This window comes from Semicossyphus pulcher, unplaced genomic scaffold (genome assembly GCF_022749685.1).
Source record: "Semicossyphus pulcher isolate SPU_LCO1_2020_fin unplaced genomic scaffold, fSemPul1.0.p SCAF_3, whole genome shotgun sequence".
Taxonomy (NCBI): domain Eukaryota; kingdom Metazoa; phylum Chordata; class Actinopteri; order Labriformes; family Labridae; genus Semicossyphus; species Semicossyphus pulcher.
This window is the reverse complement of record NW_027211704.1, coordinates 17,031,175-17,048,228: the sequence shown is the minus strand read 5'-3', so window position 1 is coordinate 17,048,228 and position 17,054 is coordinate 17,031,175. Positions and strand designations below refer to the sequence as shown.

At 41.9% G+C, this 17,054-nt stretch overlaps 1 protein-coding gene across 1 annotated transcript; it reads left to right on the top strand.

Annotated features, from left to right (window-relative positions):
* Positions 1 to 222: 222 nt before the first annotated feature.
* On the top strand, positions 223 to 16,333 carry c1ql4b (complement component 1, q subcomponent-like 4b). The gene is made up of 2 exons (XM_069678440.1): positions 223 to 783; positions 16,154 to 16,333. The coding sequence occupies exons 1-2, from the start codon at positions 244 to 246 to the stop codon at positions 16,331 to 16,333; spliced, it is 720 nt and encodes a 239-aa protein (XP_069534541.1). The 5' UTR covers positions 223 to 243.
* Positions 16,334 to 17,054: the final 721 nt, after the last annotated feature.

Below are 17,054 nucleotides of genomic sequence, written 5' to 3'. Positions count from 1 at the left end.
TGATTTTCTCCCGTCTAAGACTTATCTGCCCTGCTCCTAGAATAGCCCCATATTTTTTTTCTGTGCCCCGCACAATCGCACATTTTCCTCCGCCACCTTCTCGATCCAGTAGTAACTCTTTGCCCAGAGTTCAGTCTGGCAGGCACAACCATTCCAGCTAAGGGGGAGGAGGATTTCCTCACGCTGGCCGCCTCCCGGCTCAGCCGTAAGAAACGTGTCATCGGGGCTGGAGTCGGCGTGGCCATGGTCCTGGTCCTGCTGGTGGCCATTCCCCTATTGGTCCACACCACGAAGGGGGGAGGGTCCGGAGGAGGGGGCACGCATTACGAGATGCTCGGGAGCTGCAAAATGGTGTGTGACACTTTCACCCCCCCACAGGGAGAGCTCACAGCCGTCTCCCCTCAGCCCCCAGACTTCCCAAACCGCAGGGGCAAACAGGGGTTCAGAGGGAGCCCCGGACTTCCTGGTCCACCAGGTCCTAAGGGGCCCCCTGGGGAGCCTGGCAAGCCCGGCCCACCTGGTCCACCAGGGCCTGGACCCGGTGGCTACGGCCAATCCCTCTACAGTCCCAAAATCGCCTTCTACGCCGGCCTCCGGAAACAACACGAAGGCAATGAGATACTGAAGTTTGACGACGTGGTGACCAACGTCGGGAACTACTATGAGCCGAGTACCGGCAAGTTCACCTGCCCGCTGCCCGGCATCTACTACTTCACCTACCACGTCCTGATGAGAGGAGGGGACGGGACGAGCATGTGGGCCGACCTGAAGAAGAACGGGCAGGTGAGTGTGTCTGGTCTTAGATGGGTGGGTTTGTGTGTTTGAAGTGTTGCTCTGATGGATATAAAAGTTTTGTCTTTATAAACAAACTCTCAGCCTGCAGATATTAACCAATCAATTTGTCGAAATCTTGTGTACACTCATACTCATGTGCAGAGTTTGAAACACTAATACATGTCATCCAGGCTAATAAAACATTGCAAAAACCAAACACCAAATTTAATTAACATTAGTTCAGGTTTAAGCCCCTGAGCAGCTTCTTTACCACAGGGGAAAGATTTGTATTTGGCGGACCAGTACACTAACTATTCTTTACTGTACAAAGGTAACAGGAAGCACAACAGCAGCATCCCAAGTCCATGTATCCTTGTCCATGTAACTTTCCCCTTTACTACTGACAGATAAGATATGTCCAAAAATGCTTGAGGGCTTGCCTCTTTAACAAAAACATATATTGTTGCTGAAATTGCCAAATATGCTTTGTTTTTTATGCCTTTAAAATGATCTCCGTCTCTGATACAGGGTCAACAAAAACCGAAAAAACCTGAAAACAATACACTTAGTTGTGGTTATCACAGAGCTGTTGAATTGGACTGAATGCTTTGCACAGGTGTTACTATTAAAAAGTTTCCAATCAATAGATCATTGAGAGCACTTTAATGAAGTCTTACACAAGGAAAATGCAAGTAAACTACATAAAATGAACCTAAAAGAACAAAAATATGTTTTCTTAGGGCAGAATTAAAGCTGAATGACACCTGCTGTATCTCAACTCTTTATTCGTTTTGATTACAATAGTGCAATTTACTTTGGATGAAAAGGAAGAAGAAACTGAGCCAGGGTGAGTTGGAACTAAAAACTGCTCTACATGGAGAATAAAAAACACTAATTAAACGTACAAGTTGCCAACAAAAGGCGAGGGAGAGAGAGAGAGTGACAGCCGAGCGATCAGGAGGATAACAATCCTCCACGTCTCAGTGGAACAAAGCCAAAATGCAACAGCTGGCTACTGTCCTCTGAGGAACTCTGACTTTAACTCTAATAAATAAACAAGCTCGAATGCCTGGGAAAAGCCTTGAACGCTTCCATCTGGAGATCGGTGACAAGCTTGAAGTACTAAGCCCTCACTGTGGTGAGGAGCCCCGATTCTGACATGTGTGCTGCCGAACAGAAGAGTGACATTCTGGGGATTACAGACGAAGAAGAAGAAGAAAAATCGTGCTTTCCATTGTAACAAGCCCAGTCAGACTAGGCTGAGTGTGTGATGTTACAACTGTAGTTTCTCTGCACATAATTTGACAGCAATATGCTGCTGAGCAGAACATCACCCCGCTGTTTGCTCATGCTGAATTCACATCTTAAAAGACTTTAAATACAGTAAGCGAGCAAGTAAGAATTGAAAAGCAGTTTGCCCTTAAACCTTCCTCACCTAATCACTGTGTGAGTATGATGTGGTAGTTGGTGGTGTAGTGAAAGACAGGAAACATATGACATGCATAAAAGTCCCCAGCCTGAATTAGCAGCTAATATTTGAGGTAAAAGTCTTAAACATTAGAGAACCAGAGCATCCCACTCAGCATTTAGTGTTCCTCTACTACTTTTACTACTACTTCTGGTGTATGCGAAGCTGCTGCTAGGGACAAGATGTCGTCTGTAGGTTGTTACAACATGCAGTGATTAACTTCACATGGAGGTTCACACTAAACACGCTAAGTGGTAGTCACACATGCAGCAACAATGACGCACAGCTCGCCTTCATGGCTTTCCCCCCCTTTTATTTCAATTCAGCATCACTTCCTGTGACGCCTCCAAAAACAACATTGTGGGGCCTGATACTGGGGTCAGATGTGGGTGTGTCACCACCCTCCCTGGTACCATCAGTTTGTCAGTTGGCAGTACAATTTGGTCAAAATAAGGACATATGTCTAATGTAGTATTCTTTTTACATTACTTAAAGTTATAATTTGGCGGCAGCTTATGGCGATAAAAGGCAGTTATGGGCGCATACGTCCAAGATAACCAGACGTTGACGGTCGGCTCCCTTTGTCACAGCTGTAACTCTTAATTTTCCTCACTGTTGGTCGCTCTCTTTTTCAGACTGTTTGCCTTCATCTGAGCGTCAAATTTGTTTCTTTTTCTTTGGATTTTCACTTATTTTTGAAGTTGTATCTGTAGTCATCAATCTTTTCTTTGTTTGTTCAGCCATAGTAGATTACCGTTTACTCGCAACACATGCAGATACCGGAAAAGCAGCCGCTTAGCTCCGCCTACCCTCTCTGGCAGACCAACCACAGCTGGGATTGGAAAACGCGCCACTAACTGGGCGGCGCTTGTCATTTTTTTCCGCGAATGTCGCCACAGACACCCAGTCTGTAATAATACTATATACTGCAAATGCAAAGTGGGCCATAGGCTGAATCACCATTGTGTTACCTCATTCGGCGATAGATAAAGAGATCACAATCTTTTAGAGACCATGTTAACATCTTCTCCTGTAATTGTAAACCCAAAGATATTAAAGTCACTATGATACAATACAGGGAGAAACAGAAAATGCTTCTATATGAGAAGCTGGAAATAGAGAAAGTTTTCATGTTGACCTGAAAAATGACTAAAACAATTAGTTGATAATCAAAAGAAAGATTAGACTGATAAATCATACCTCTACCAAGGCTGCACAGTCTATAAATTAGAGATAAAGAAATTAATCTGGACCCACCATCCCTACCCTCTGCCTCACATACAAACAAATAACTTGCTCCATGTTGTCCTTCGTAATAAATGTCCCTGTAGTATCTCAAATTGTTTTGAAATACTACAGGGACATCCTGTGAACCATCACATTAGCTAAAAATGTTCTGCTTTATTCAATCTAATGTCAGGGCAAGATAGATTTTGTTCCTATTGCTTTTCTTTTATTGACTGTCCAAACACACACATCATAATGCTGTAGATCTTTATTGTGACTGATCAAGTCCATAAAAACAGTACCTTCCTGTTTTATTGATTTGCCGGGATGTGCATAAAGTGCCGAGTAAAGAAGACTGACAGTTAAATGCCAGGTATAATTGGGGACCTGGTTTGTTGCGTGCCTTCACAGACATTGTCATTCCTGTCTCCTCCTGCTGTTAAATCTTTCATAGCCTTTAGATGAGATCCTCTCGCCTCCACCTGTGCCCCTCCTTTACACACACACACTCACACACGCACACTTTTATCATCCACACTGGCTATTGACTCCTTCCCCATTAATTATCTTTTCCATCAACTAAATTATTTAACCCAATTCTGTGCTGATCTTGCCCTCAAAGTTTCTTTGCTCCCTCTTTTTTTTCCTGTGAATAGACAAGTGCTCGTGTACCAGTCAGGTCAGAGAAAGAAACCTTGAGGATAACCCCTAAAAAAGTTTGTCCACTCAGAGACTCTTGAAGGCCTTCGCTTGCACATTGCTTTATTATTAAAAGCAGCAGTAAGAATCTTTCTGAATGGATATTTTGCTCATGTACATTTTATTTAGTCCATTAAGAAACAGTGAGTCAGTGCATACATTGAAGAAAATGTTTTTGGAAATACAATTATTATCCTTCTTGCAAAGAATTAGATGAGAACAATGAAACCACTCTCATATCTTTCTGTTTAATATGAAGCCACAGCTAGCAGCTGTTAGCTTAGCTTAGCATAAAGACTGGAAACAGAGGGAAACAGTTAGCCTGGATCTGTCGTGGCTTACAAAATCCACCTACCGGACATCTACAGCTCACTTATAACAATGTTGGGCAATATGTTTTTTGAAGTTATTACATGAATTACTTTTGGGGTTTGGATACGTAGTTAAGTAGTTACATTACTCATTGTGTGGCTTTCACTACTTATCACAGCTCCTGAGGTCACATATTCTTTATTTAACACTCGTAGACACAGAAAATGCTAAATATTCTGGTAGCAGCAATGTTAAGGCTCCGTGTCCACTTGCAGTGTTTTTTGTGCTAGCAGTGCCCCTAGTTTCAATTTCAGATGGCTTTTCAACGGCGCTTACTGTTGCTAGGATACGAAAGTTGTCTCGCGGCACTTAAGCTTCCCTTAGTGACCATAAAGTCTGTTTTAAATTGCTCTGCATGCTTAATATTTTTACAAAGAAAATATCAAAAACAGTGGAAAGAAATTGTGTCCTGGCATCAGCAGCAGCTCTAAACCTGGAAAATGTAACCTCTAAATAACGACTGTGGGTGCATGAGACAAACCATTGGGTGGGTTAGGGTTTGCTGTTGAGAAAGTTGATATCGGCAGTCCCTCCCCTTCTTGATTTTGATTGGTCAGTGAGGGAGAAGTGACATTGACAGGCTTGGCAGTGTTCCAAATCATATTCAACTGAGAGTGCTGTTAGCCTAGCGACAAAAAACAGCTGACGCCAAGGGTGTTTTTGCGCTTAGGCCGATAAGCACGGAAATGCTGAACTGCATTGGTTTCGTATTGAAAAATAGGCACAAAAACGTGTCTAACTGTTGATTGACCACCAACAGCTAGCCTTCTATTAGCGTTGTTGACTGCACTGCTAGCTTTGTAGCGTCAGACATTTTAAAGCTAGGTCCACTTCAGTAGTCAACTTCCCTGGCTATATATACCACCTGGTCACCGTTGTGGTTCGTTTATGTTATTAGATGGCAAACTCTTTACTGCTGATGTGCCACCAATGTTCCTTGGTCATAGTATTAAAGGTGAGCTGCTCGGCCCACTGTCAGGCTGTGAGCCGCAGCTGGTTTATGACTAGGGTGCTAGCATTACTGGTAGAGTTGTGTGATAGAATCATATAATACTCCTGGTCTTACTATTTATTCGTGTTAGCAAACCAGCAGAGTAGACATAACATGTGAACAACTTTGGTTACACCTAGCTAAAGAAGTTTCTTTACTCAGAAACGACAACTCCCGTTCAGACAGCAAACAAACACAGCCCCCAAAAAGTCAAAGTAACAGAATAAATGACAAAAAGTTACATCATTACTGTAACCAACACTGCTAATTAACAACTTATATCTTGTCTAATTAGCACTAAAATTGATGTGTAAAGATGACAGTAGCCCTTTTAGCATAGACGTTTTTAATGCAACATATTTCAAAACATAGTGAACTATTTCCTTTTAGTCTACAGTGTGTTTTGCAGCGCGTGTGTGTGTGTGTGTGTGTGTGTGTGTGTGTGTGTGTGTGTGTGTGTGTGTGTGTGTGTGTGTGTGTGTGAGTGTGTGTGTGTGTGTGTGTGTGTGTTAACAACAGCTGTCAGACTGATATGCATTGTGTTGATCAATGTCTTGTCAAAGGGAGGGAGGAGTAAGACACATCCTGAGGAGAGAGGAGAGACAGGCAGGACACAAGAGGGCAGAGAGAGCGAGAGAGAGAGAGATGTATAGATGTTCATGGAGGAGGACGAGAGAAAAGGCAACATGAGAGCGCTTTCCTGGGAGGACCTGATGACAAGAAATTAAGCTGTGCGTCCAGACAAATATGAAACAAATCAGTCTCATGACGCTCGTAACTGTTGGGCTAATGAAATGTGTGTCTGTGATGTCTCGCTGATGTGAAAGTCAACAGCAACTTGGCGAAGCAGAATCAATCAATGCGAGGATTCCTCCCCACTCTTCGTGTCCCATAACTCATCAAAAGATTGGTGTTGAGGTGGCTGACCTTTTCAATGGATATATAATTCACCACCAATATGTACTTTGCCCTTTACAGTGATGAGCACGGAGTGGGAGTATGAATATTTATAGCTGGTCCAGGTTGGTTGGTCAGTAGTGCCCTGACACACACACACACACACACACACACACACACACACACACACACACACACAGGCGCACACACTCTAGTTTTGATGACATCACTCTGGTGGACATACGTTGACCTGGCAGTGGCATTAGGGTGAGACTTCTGGACAAATCTGTGCCTTTTTAATGCTCAACAATCTGTTCTGACATTTGGCTCCAGCGTATCACTTTAAAGTGTAAAGGTTGTAAGTGAAGATGAATGAATTTAACCTGCAGAATCTGTTGGTTTTATTACAGTGGATTGATTTATGTCTTATTTAAGGTGTACTTATTCCTGGGCGGAAGTTGTAGCAAACTGATCATCTTCATTGTGGTAACCATGGAGTTAGTAACCGCACAAGTTTGTTTTCTCTGTACCTATAATTGATTCCCAAGGCTTCTGCTTGTACGTGAAAACCAACCAACAAGTAATGATCTTATTAGATGATTAGATATACAAATTAAAAGCTGAGGTGATGACAAGCTTGGACTCAATTAGAATAAGAAACTCGTCTCCAGCAGTTAGGTGTGATGTGGCTACTGTGAGAGGTGGAAGCCGCTAATTACAGACTGCCAGTGAAGGTGTCAATATGGGCCGCATGTGGCTCTTCATTACACTGTTTTATTTGATTTTGGCACTTTGGGAGCTCTGCTTCCCTCGTGCACACATAGGCTTTAGTTGGGTGTGCTGGTCGTATAATGTAGTGTAATTTTCTGTGCACTGCTTTAGTGTCAGACACAATGTCCTTACATTATAATGGGGAACATTTTGTGATAAAAAAATAAAAGCCCCCATTGTCAGACGGCATGTCGGGGAAACAGAAAGAATCCTCTCATACATCTGCTCTTGTTTATCATCGCCTCGTCTTCTTCTCTAACAACACACATATCCATGTGCATGCACGCAGCCATTGTTGGACTGTATGTTTCTGTTATAATGGCAGAGGCCATTATATTCTGTCGACTAAAACGACTCGTCTGGTTGTTACCGTGCTTTGTCATGCCTTTGTTGTGCTTTCCTTTTGCCCCCCCTATTATATCGTTATTTCTCCTCATCAAGGAAGCAGGATTCAGTGTGTTACATAAGCAGCAGGGTTTGTTAGTGGCACATACAGCAACATGGAGAGTGGTAAATTGTACATTGGATTATTAAAATGTATAAGAGTCAGAATATCATAGTTAAAGGGACAGTTACTCCTGACTTTATTTGGTTTTGTACGAGGCGCAGGTACAGGTGTATGTGCACTTGTCTTTGAAAAACACACGCAAATTATATTGTAGACAGTATAAACAATATCTCAAAGAGGAATATTATGATTTAACTTCAGAGCTGAGGCTTTGCTCTACATGATGCTCTGCAGGTACCAAAGACCATCCATAGAACCCATTTATACCCAATTAGAGCGCCTCCTCCACCCTCAAAGGTTTCAGTCTAGAGCCAATTAGAGACTTTCTAATCAACGTCTTGACATCTTGGGTCTTGAGTGTCATGGAAAAATATTAACATTTTAGTATGCCAATTAGTGTGAGAGTGTGCACTGCAGGAGAAGGGTTACACATAGACCTGCATTATAGAAACAGGAAACATCAGGCTGGTACACATGGATGAAGGCACACAGAGGGAACACAGCAGCTTTTACAAAGACGGCCATTTCAATCGCCCTCCTCCCCGGTTCCCCCTCAGAGGTCCCTCAGGTAAGTTTAAGAGACCCGGTCTCAATCGCCTCGCTCCGCTCTGAGAGGTCTGTACATCACAGTGAATGAATCCTGTCAGTTTTATTACCAGAGGATCAAGGCACCGCTGCGAAACAAAACAAAAGTGAAAAAATAACACACTGCGTGCGTGGACGGCCCACCTCCCCAGCCTCATTTCTATGCCCTCCTCTGAAGCAGGCATGCTTGATCAGTTTGTTATCCAACAGGCTCCCTCCCCATCACTCAAAGCCCCGCTCAACTTTGGCTCCCTTTCCCCGCATCCTGTGCTTAGACTGTTAAAAGTGCATGCAGCTGCTCAGCCGCCTGTGAGTCCTTATCCAAATTTCTCTCCCTCATTTTCACGAGCTTGCTTTTCTCCCCAATGCACCTCTCCTGTTATTTTCACTTAGAAAAAACCTCAGACTTCCACATTATGAACTCAGACTTTGATACTGGCTTCATATAGAGAATAATAATGATGATGTGTTGCTAAATAAATGTGAAATACAGTATGTCAGCGCTTAAATATGTCACACAAATCAGCGGCACGCAGCTGAAAATGTAGATTTTATTGAGCGTTTAACACTGTCAGAGACTGATTTCTCTGCTGTAAATTTCCCCCCTCTCTCTCTCACCTCTTCCTTCCTCTCTCTCCCCATTTAATGTTGCCCCCTAATGAAAAGTGTAGGCAGTGTAATCTTCTCCATTGTCCCGCGGGTCTCCCCCTCTCCCCGCCAGCAGCAGATCAAGTCAGAGCAGCGTTGGGCCAACAGACAGAAATTCACTCCCTTGTCGCTATCAATCTCCGCGGCTGTTGACAATAATCCCGATTTGCCTTTCCCTCTTGTTTTCACTCCCAAAGCCCCCCGCGCCTCCTGCCCGCTTTAAGAACACAAGGTTTCACTGTGATTGTTGCTGACAGCAGACCTGCAGATTCATCTGCGCTGGTTTCAGTGCCACAGAGCTGTGCGATGCCACCAGCTCGAGCTCGGACAGAGAAATAGCAGTGTAGTTTGCAACGTTAAAGGAAGGATTCACATCTTGAATATGAGGAGAATAAAACCTGTAAAATGATCTAATACGTACAATTTTAAAAAGAATCATTTTCACCAAGAAAAAAATAGTTAACAATATAATGTAAGCAAACTTAAAAAGACATTTGCACTTGAGATTTACCCACCAGTTTTTTTTAGGATGCAATTGTGTGATATTAAAAGGAATATTTCTGAAAGTATTACAGCTCTGGTTAAAGTCAAATGCCCATGAATAATATATGTATGTGTGTGTGTGTGTGTATATACATACAAATATATATGATTCGATTGTCAATATATATGTATGTATATATATATAGTTGTGAATATATTATATATATACACACACACACATACATATATATATACATATAGATAGTTATACTTTTTTACTGTTGCAGCTTGTCGAGGTGAAGCTATTTGAACTTATTTCATTTGTTGGTAGTTTAATCTATATGTAAATGCACTTTATTTTATAAATACAAAATGTATTGTTTATATAAATTCTTAATCTGAAAATGTACTTGTACCTACTGCTAATGTAGTGGAGTAAAAAATACAATATTTAACCTTAAACTGTATCTGAAAATTTAGCTTAAGCCGCTTCAACTATTATAATTCTTGACACATGTCTCACATGTATCAAATTTATCTCCTAATTTTTGTGCAGAGAAAGACTCAAATGACCGTTAACTCTTGATTTACCCCTATTCTAATATGGCTGCGATAATACTTTAAATGTCACACTGTTAAAGATATGTGCATAAAATGTATAAGATAGCTAACTGGTGCCCTGGGTTACTGTAAATACAGGAGGGGGCTGCGACCATGAATTAATCATAAACATAACACATTAAATGTCAGCATCTCCGCTGTCTGAGTCCAGGCTAAGTAAACCTTCGTGTCTCAGAAGGAAGTGAGCCGTAAAAAGCCATAAATAACATTGTGTCCTTTTGGCTGGCAAATATAATTAGCTGGTGTTCGTGTTTAAAAGGCCATTTCAATGAGATGATGTGAGTATCAGCGCTGCGGCGTCTTTATGATCCTTAAACGTGGGTGATGGGTATTAAGGAGGAATGTTTCTAACACGTGTAGAGAAGTAAACCAGCTTTAATTGTGATCTGTTTTTGTAGAAAGTTCCAGCAGCCTTTCAGCCTGTTACTCCGCTACTATCAGGGGAATCCTGCCGTTCAACCATGTAGACAGATGTTGGATGTACAAGATGTCAGATTCTCTTTGCTGTTATATTTTTCCCAAAACCTATTAGGCCTCCTCAGGGGAGCCGTTCAGTCCCTTCAGAGCAGAGCAGTCTAACAGTATCAAGTAACACAATGTCTTATATGCCAAGTGGTTTTTCTCAGGTGTTCACTTGAGATTCATAAAAAACAAAGAGGAATGAGAGAGAGAGTGGAGTGTGTGTGTGTGTGTGGGATCTTACCCTGACCTCCTGCTAGTATTTCATGGGCCTATTTGACCACTGTAGCCTATCCTGTGCCCCCATTTATTGTGATTGTATGGAGTTATTGAGGAGTTGGACCTATTAGGCCGGGAGCTGCCATGGCTGTCCAACTACCAATTACCGTAGCCTGCAGCCGTGTATGGCCTGCCCCGGCGCATCTGGAGGCAGAGAGGGTGGAGGCAGAGGGGGTCGTGTGCGTAGGGGGATGGAGTGGAGGGGAGGGACGGTGGGGGGGGGTCCTCAGGAGACCTGCCACAGCAGCGCGCCGTTAATCAATCTGATTTAGACCGGACAGGGACACACTTAGTCGCTGCTCCCGCCAACACCGCCATGCCGGGGGAGAGAGGAGAAAATGTGTGCGTGACCTGCATCTCATTGTGGCGTAAGGACACAAAAAGATGGATAGATGGGTGCAGGATGAAGAGATAGCGATGGGGCAGCGATGGGGGCGGGATGATGGAAGGGGTCTTGAGGTGTGGAGGGAGAGACAACAATTAATGGAGTGATGTGAGTGGAATTAAAACAAAGGAAATGTATCGATTCATTTGTGTCTGAAGGAAGGGAAATAAATATGTTCACCTTCTCAAATGCTGGTATGGAGAATTGAATTGATGACATGGGTTGGGGGGGAAAAAGTCATTATTGGATGGAGGTCGTGGAGAAATGGGGAGTTTAGTCTTTGATTTGTCTTGGTGATCACGAGAGAGGCCTGATGAGTGGTGGAGATGATGGACCATATCCTCAGTCAGACCCGGACAAGGATGGAGTGAGCGGATCATATTTGCATTCATTAATATGTATGCGCTTGTGTACTTTATTTTCCTCTATTAAATGGATCGCCTGCTTGAATAGTTGGTTACTTACCCCATGATAGTGCTATTTATTATAAGCAGATCTGCTTACTGGCTGCAAAAACAACTCATGAGCTCAGAGTAGGAGCGGACACAATAATAGAAACACCTGTACAATGAATAAAAATGCCCCTTTGACATCAAATCAGCTGGAATATTATTGTTGAATCCTGACCTGCTCTTTATTTCTTCCCTGAGGAAGAAACAAACATGACATTATAATCAGCAACTGTGTGGGTTCATCAAATGAAACCAGCATATATGTGAGCGTTATGATCCCAGGCTACAGGAGCATCATTAGATCTGTGCTCAGTGGTCTCACATTGAGGTTAACTGCTCTGTAAACATGTACAGTAGTCGTTAGATGTAATCACTTCCTCTTAAAGGGCCGGTCATACTGTCACAGCCCCAGCATCGTGTTTAATCAGAGTGTATGATTCTCCTAACATAAACCCGTCCACATGAGGATTAAAGAGTGAAAAATGACTTTATCACGTGTCAGGGTACAGGTCGTGTGGTCCTCACACCAGTTAGTGTGATTATTAGTGTGGTGTTTTTGAACATGACACACATTAATGCCAGTTTTATGAAGCTCATAATGTAAAGCTCTTGTTGTAACTGTGTCACAGAAGGTTGATTACATTGTTTGGTCATTTTTAGGTGATGACGTTAAGCTCTCTATGACCTTGCCTGTGCATGTTGTCCCCATGTAGCATTTAATTTACAGTTTTTACTATATGTCACTTTATTTGTTTGATTGGTCCAACAGATCAATTCGTTTCCACGTGTCTTTGAAAAGCTGTGGTGTTTGTAAGACCTGTTTTAAGGTGCTATGTTGAATTCAGCTGATCAAGTGACTTCCTTAAATTCTACATAATTAGCATAAAGCTGCTATAATCAACTTGTTTCCATTAATAACTGACCAAAGCACTGTATGTTAAAGTGGTCTATAGTCATGACAAACCTACTGAGAACTGGCTCCCCTCCTTTCTGTGAAGTGCTTTTGTGTCTTTCAGCTCATTGTTTTGGTTTTACTGTATAACCAAGTCATCATCAGCATCATGTTTGACCACTGTTTATGCCAACTGTTGTATATAGAAAAGCTAAACCAATATCTGCCCATCAGACTTGTACACTAAGCAACTAGCTGGTGAACATATTGAGCATTTTGCAGCAATAAAGTTGTAAAAGATAAGAGTAACCGAACAACTTTCACAGACAGAAGTAGCAAGTAGCAGCTGTTTAAAGTCACACTCAGTGCAAAGAGTCAACTAATGCAATAGTCCCCTCATTATGGTGAAAATTAAGACTAAAACAAAATGACTTTTAAAGTAAATAAGACAACATCCTCTGAGTACACACATTTCCAACAAAAACATGAAACTACTGAACAAAATGAAACTTTCAGTCCAGCACAAGGCATGATGGGAAACGAGGCATGATGGCTGTCACTACAGTATTTTTGTCACGAGTTGGTGGAGAACAAAACAGAGCTAAAAGGAGAGAGTGTTGAATTATATGAGTCAAGTGGGCAAAAACATAAATTATGATAATGCAGAACGCAAAACATCACAGAGCTGTCGTCAAGTTTACTGTGAAAGATTTACTTCTCTACAGTGGAGTCCAGTTGGTTTAGGTACGCTAGTAACTGATAGCTGTATTGCTTAGGATTCTTACTGCCCTTGCTACAGCCCTTAACCCCGCTTATACAGCTACATTATCAGACACCCTAATAAAGACATGTCTTAATGTTTTTTGCACCACATTATGAAGAGCAGTATCGATAAAAGTATTGGTAACAATACCCATCCCAAAACATACAACATACACGTATGCAGCTTAACAGAAGAAACGATTAGTCGCTATCAGTATTGATGAACAACTCTTGTAGTTCAGTTGCCACAAAATAATGTACAGTAAGTCCCGATGGCAAGTGGGACGAAAAGCAATCTTCCATTTTTTTAAGTCTGATCTTGTTTTTTTCCCTCCTGTTTTTAGACACATAAAACTTCTGGTATAAAATGGATTACTAGATTTCTGTTTCTCACTTGCCTCTCAGGGCTTTAGAGGTACAAATGACCATAAATCAGCAGTAAGTTAATGCATGTCAGCACATTCATTACCTTTGCTGTAATTGCTTCACAAATGAAGTGATGTCGACCCTGATCCATCCTTGCAATCAGACTCTCCTCTGCAACAGGTGGATCAGGTGTGAGAGCAACAACCTTCTGGAAAAAATTGATAGCGTCTAAAAAGGTTGAGCTCTCAGATGGAGGTTTGAGGCCAAAGATCACTGCACATCTCATCTATCTGCCCAGTGGACGGGAAGGCATCTGAACTGATGACATTACACCGAGATCACAGAACGAAACAGGAAATAAAATGGTGCCGGTTACAGAGAAAGTGCAGAGAGCACTGGGTTTGGAAAAAACTGTCAGATTTGATTAGGATCAGTCTTCTTAATCAATCAGGATTCTATTACTAATTTGTTGCATTAATCTTCATTTTGAACACCGAAATCTATACTTCTGCCATGTCTGAATCCTCAACCAGGTATTAACATTTAGATGGCTGCGGTGAACATGCTTCCATCGCAGGTGATGATTAGGGACTACGAGAGAGGACCAGGGATTCAAATAAGAGCAGAGAGGACTGTAGGTGCTGGGAGAGAAACATGGATGAGACTAATAAATGGGTTTCCCCTTACTAAGTATTGGAAACTAGCCAGTGAAAATCGTTCATCATCAATAAACAGTAATGGAGATGCATGATCATGTATTTATAATGTGTAGACATGTGGACAAGTACATTTTAAAGGTCATGTCACTTCTCCAAATTTAAAAGTAGATTCAAACTGCTGCTCCATAAAGACGGCTGCAGCGATGGCCAATTTTTGTAAGCTAACCTAGAAGTCAGCAACATCACCCCCCAAATAGCCGATGGGATTTTATATTGTAGTTTGAATAATTGCAAAAAAATAAGCTCTTTGGTGGCAGGAAGTATGATGCTTACCTTTGCTTAACATTAGGCTATAGACTAATCTCTTTTTACAGATTCTGTAAAATAAATCCTGGATTTTAGTTCAGGAAGTGTTCTGGTTTCCGTTTGTAGCCTGAGTTGGCCAATCATGAATCAGCAGGATTTGGCGTAGCTCAATCCGCCATAATGACATCCCAGATCCCATCGCCAGTCATCTGACAACTATTTAGCTTTTAATTAATCTCTATGAACAGATATTTGCATGCAAGTTCAGCTAACAATCCGTTCAACATCAAAAATTTCAACTTGAGCGATAAATCTGATGATGATCAGCGTTTAGATTTCCTGACTTCCTCGAATACATCAGAAAATGACAGATTTAACCTCCGTTCAACAAACAAGCATTTTAAAGTTCTCCTCTTGAGGACAGACCAGACTAAGCTTCATTTGAACTTTTTTTTTTACAAATCTGCATCATGGTTTCAGCAAACATAAGACAAGATAATCTGGGTCTTTTTTTTGTTCATACCACTTTAGTAAGCTGAGACTGAAACTGACTGCTGGTTGGTATCCATCAGAGAAATCTCTGGGAGAAGTATTGAACCAAATATTGATAGCGTTTATTTTGCAGACATATCTGGAGGGGCGAATTTCACTTTGCTTTCGATCCGAATAAAATCTCAAAAGCATCTCAAGTTGCTAATTGGACTGTTAACAATGCAGCGCACGGAAAATGAAGTCTTAGCTGGAAGTCATTTATTGCTAATCCCTGGCTACACCAGAATGCTCTGAAAGTTTGCCATCACTCTCAGATGCTATCATTGTAGTCCAAGACTGGGCTATAGACAAACCACACCACGGTTCACCATAGCCACCAATGAACTCTCATGTTGTTGTGTTCGGTGTGAAACGCTCGAGTCCATGAGAACCTCCTCAGGCTCATTTAACCACTTGATAGCAGCTGCCATTTTAAGATTTTTACTGACATATTTTTTGTTGTAGAACATAAATCTTTGCTTGATAGCTTCATCAAACCAAAACCCCTTTAAAATATAGACAAGAATCAGAAGTAGAAAAATCTGAACTCGCTTTGGGGTTTTAGGACTCATTCCTGCAGCACCGTATTCCTCATCTGTCCAGCCTTATGTATTCCTCATCTGTCCAGCCTTATCCAACCACAATCCTCCTCCTCTGTCTTCTTTTGTAAAACTTCTAAGTGGTTTTAAATTGCTCTTGGAAAAGCTGCTAAGCCTAAAACAATTGAATTTTTCTATCACTCTGTTTCTTGTCAAGTCTTTCTCCCCATCAAGACTCAGGTAGAAGCATCAAGTCCTTGTCATAGTTGGTATAAAACAAATCAGATTTAAATTAGCACAACATGTGGTGCCCCTGAGACTTAGAGGTGAAGGTGCTGACTCCGTGTCCATTTGTCTAGAAACTTTTTATACATATCTTTCCAGAAAAACCTCTTATATGTCTCCTTCCTCAATGGTCATTCCTTGCTTCTTTCCACATTTGCAGCTTATCGACATCTCTTGTTCTGTCTCTATCTCAGGTCAGGGCCAGTGCAATCGCTCAAGATGCAGATCAGAACTACGACTACGCCTCCAACAGCGTCATCCTGCACCTGGACGTGGGGGATGAGGTGTGTGTGCAGCTGGACGGGGGCAAAGTTCACGGCGGAAACACCAACAAATACAGCACCTTCTCTGGCTTCCTCATCTACCCTGACTGACAGTATACTCACATTTATATACTCTCTGTAATCGAGCAAAAAGTTTCCTCCTTTCTGCATCTAACACACCATGCTTCCATTATGTAATTTGTCATTTCAATGCTGCTCAGTACACATAACATGTAATAACATGCTAACAAATAGAGTTTAAAGAGAATTTGTGTAAAAATGAATATATGATTGTATATATTACAAGTTAACATTTACTTCTGATACAGACACACCTGTGTAATCATTATTCTGTGCCATGTACAGTATGTGTAAGCATGTCTAAAACATCTGTTTCACATGCACACTTGTACAAACACACACACACACGCACACATAAATTGAACTCCTCCTATCACTTGCTACGCTGAGACAAGATGACCATTTCAGCCACCAGTCTGAAATCGACTGAAATGATCTCTGAATGTAGCCTGTAAATCGAAGTGTGTGTGAACTTGGCTGCAGCCTCTCGCCTTCACTGGGAGATGGATTTCCAAACAAGAAAAGTCATGAATATATTGATCTCAGCTGATAATGCAGCCAACACCGTGAACATAATCCAGTGTGTTGTATGTCTGTGTTCATGCCCGTGTGCGAGCATATGTGTGTGTTTGTGTCGGGGCGTGAAAGCATCACGTTGCTGTTATGTTTGCTTGCACAGTCTCTGACTCCTGCTAAGGGAAGGGAGGGGGGTGTCAAGTTGTCGGTAACAGTCCCTTAACACACACAGTAT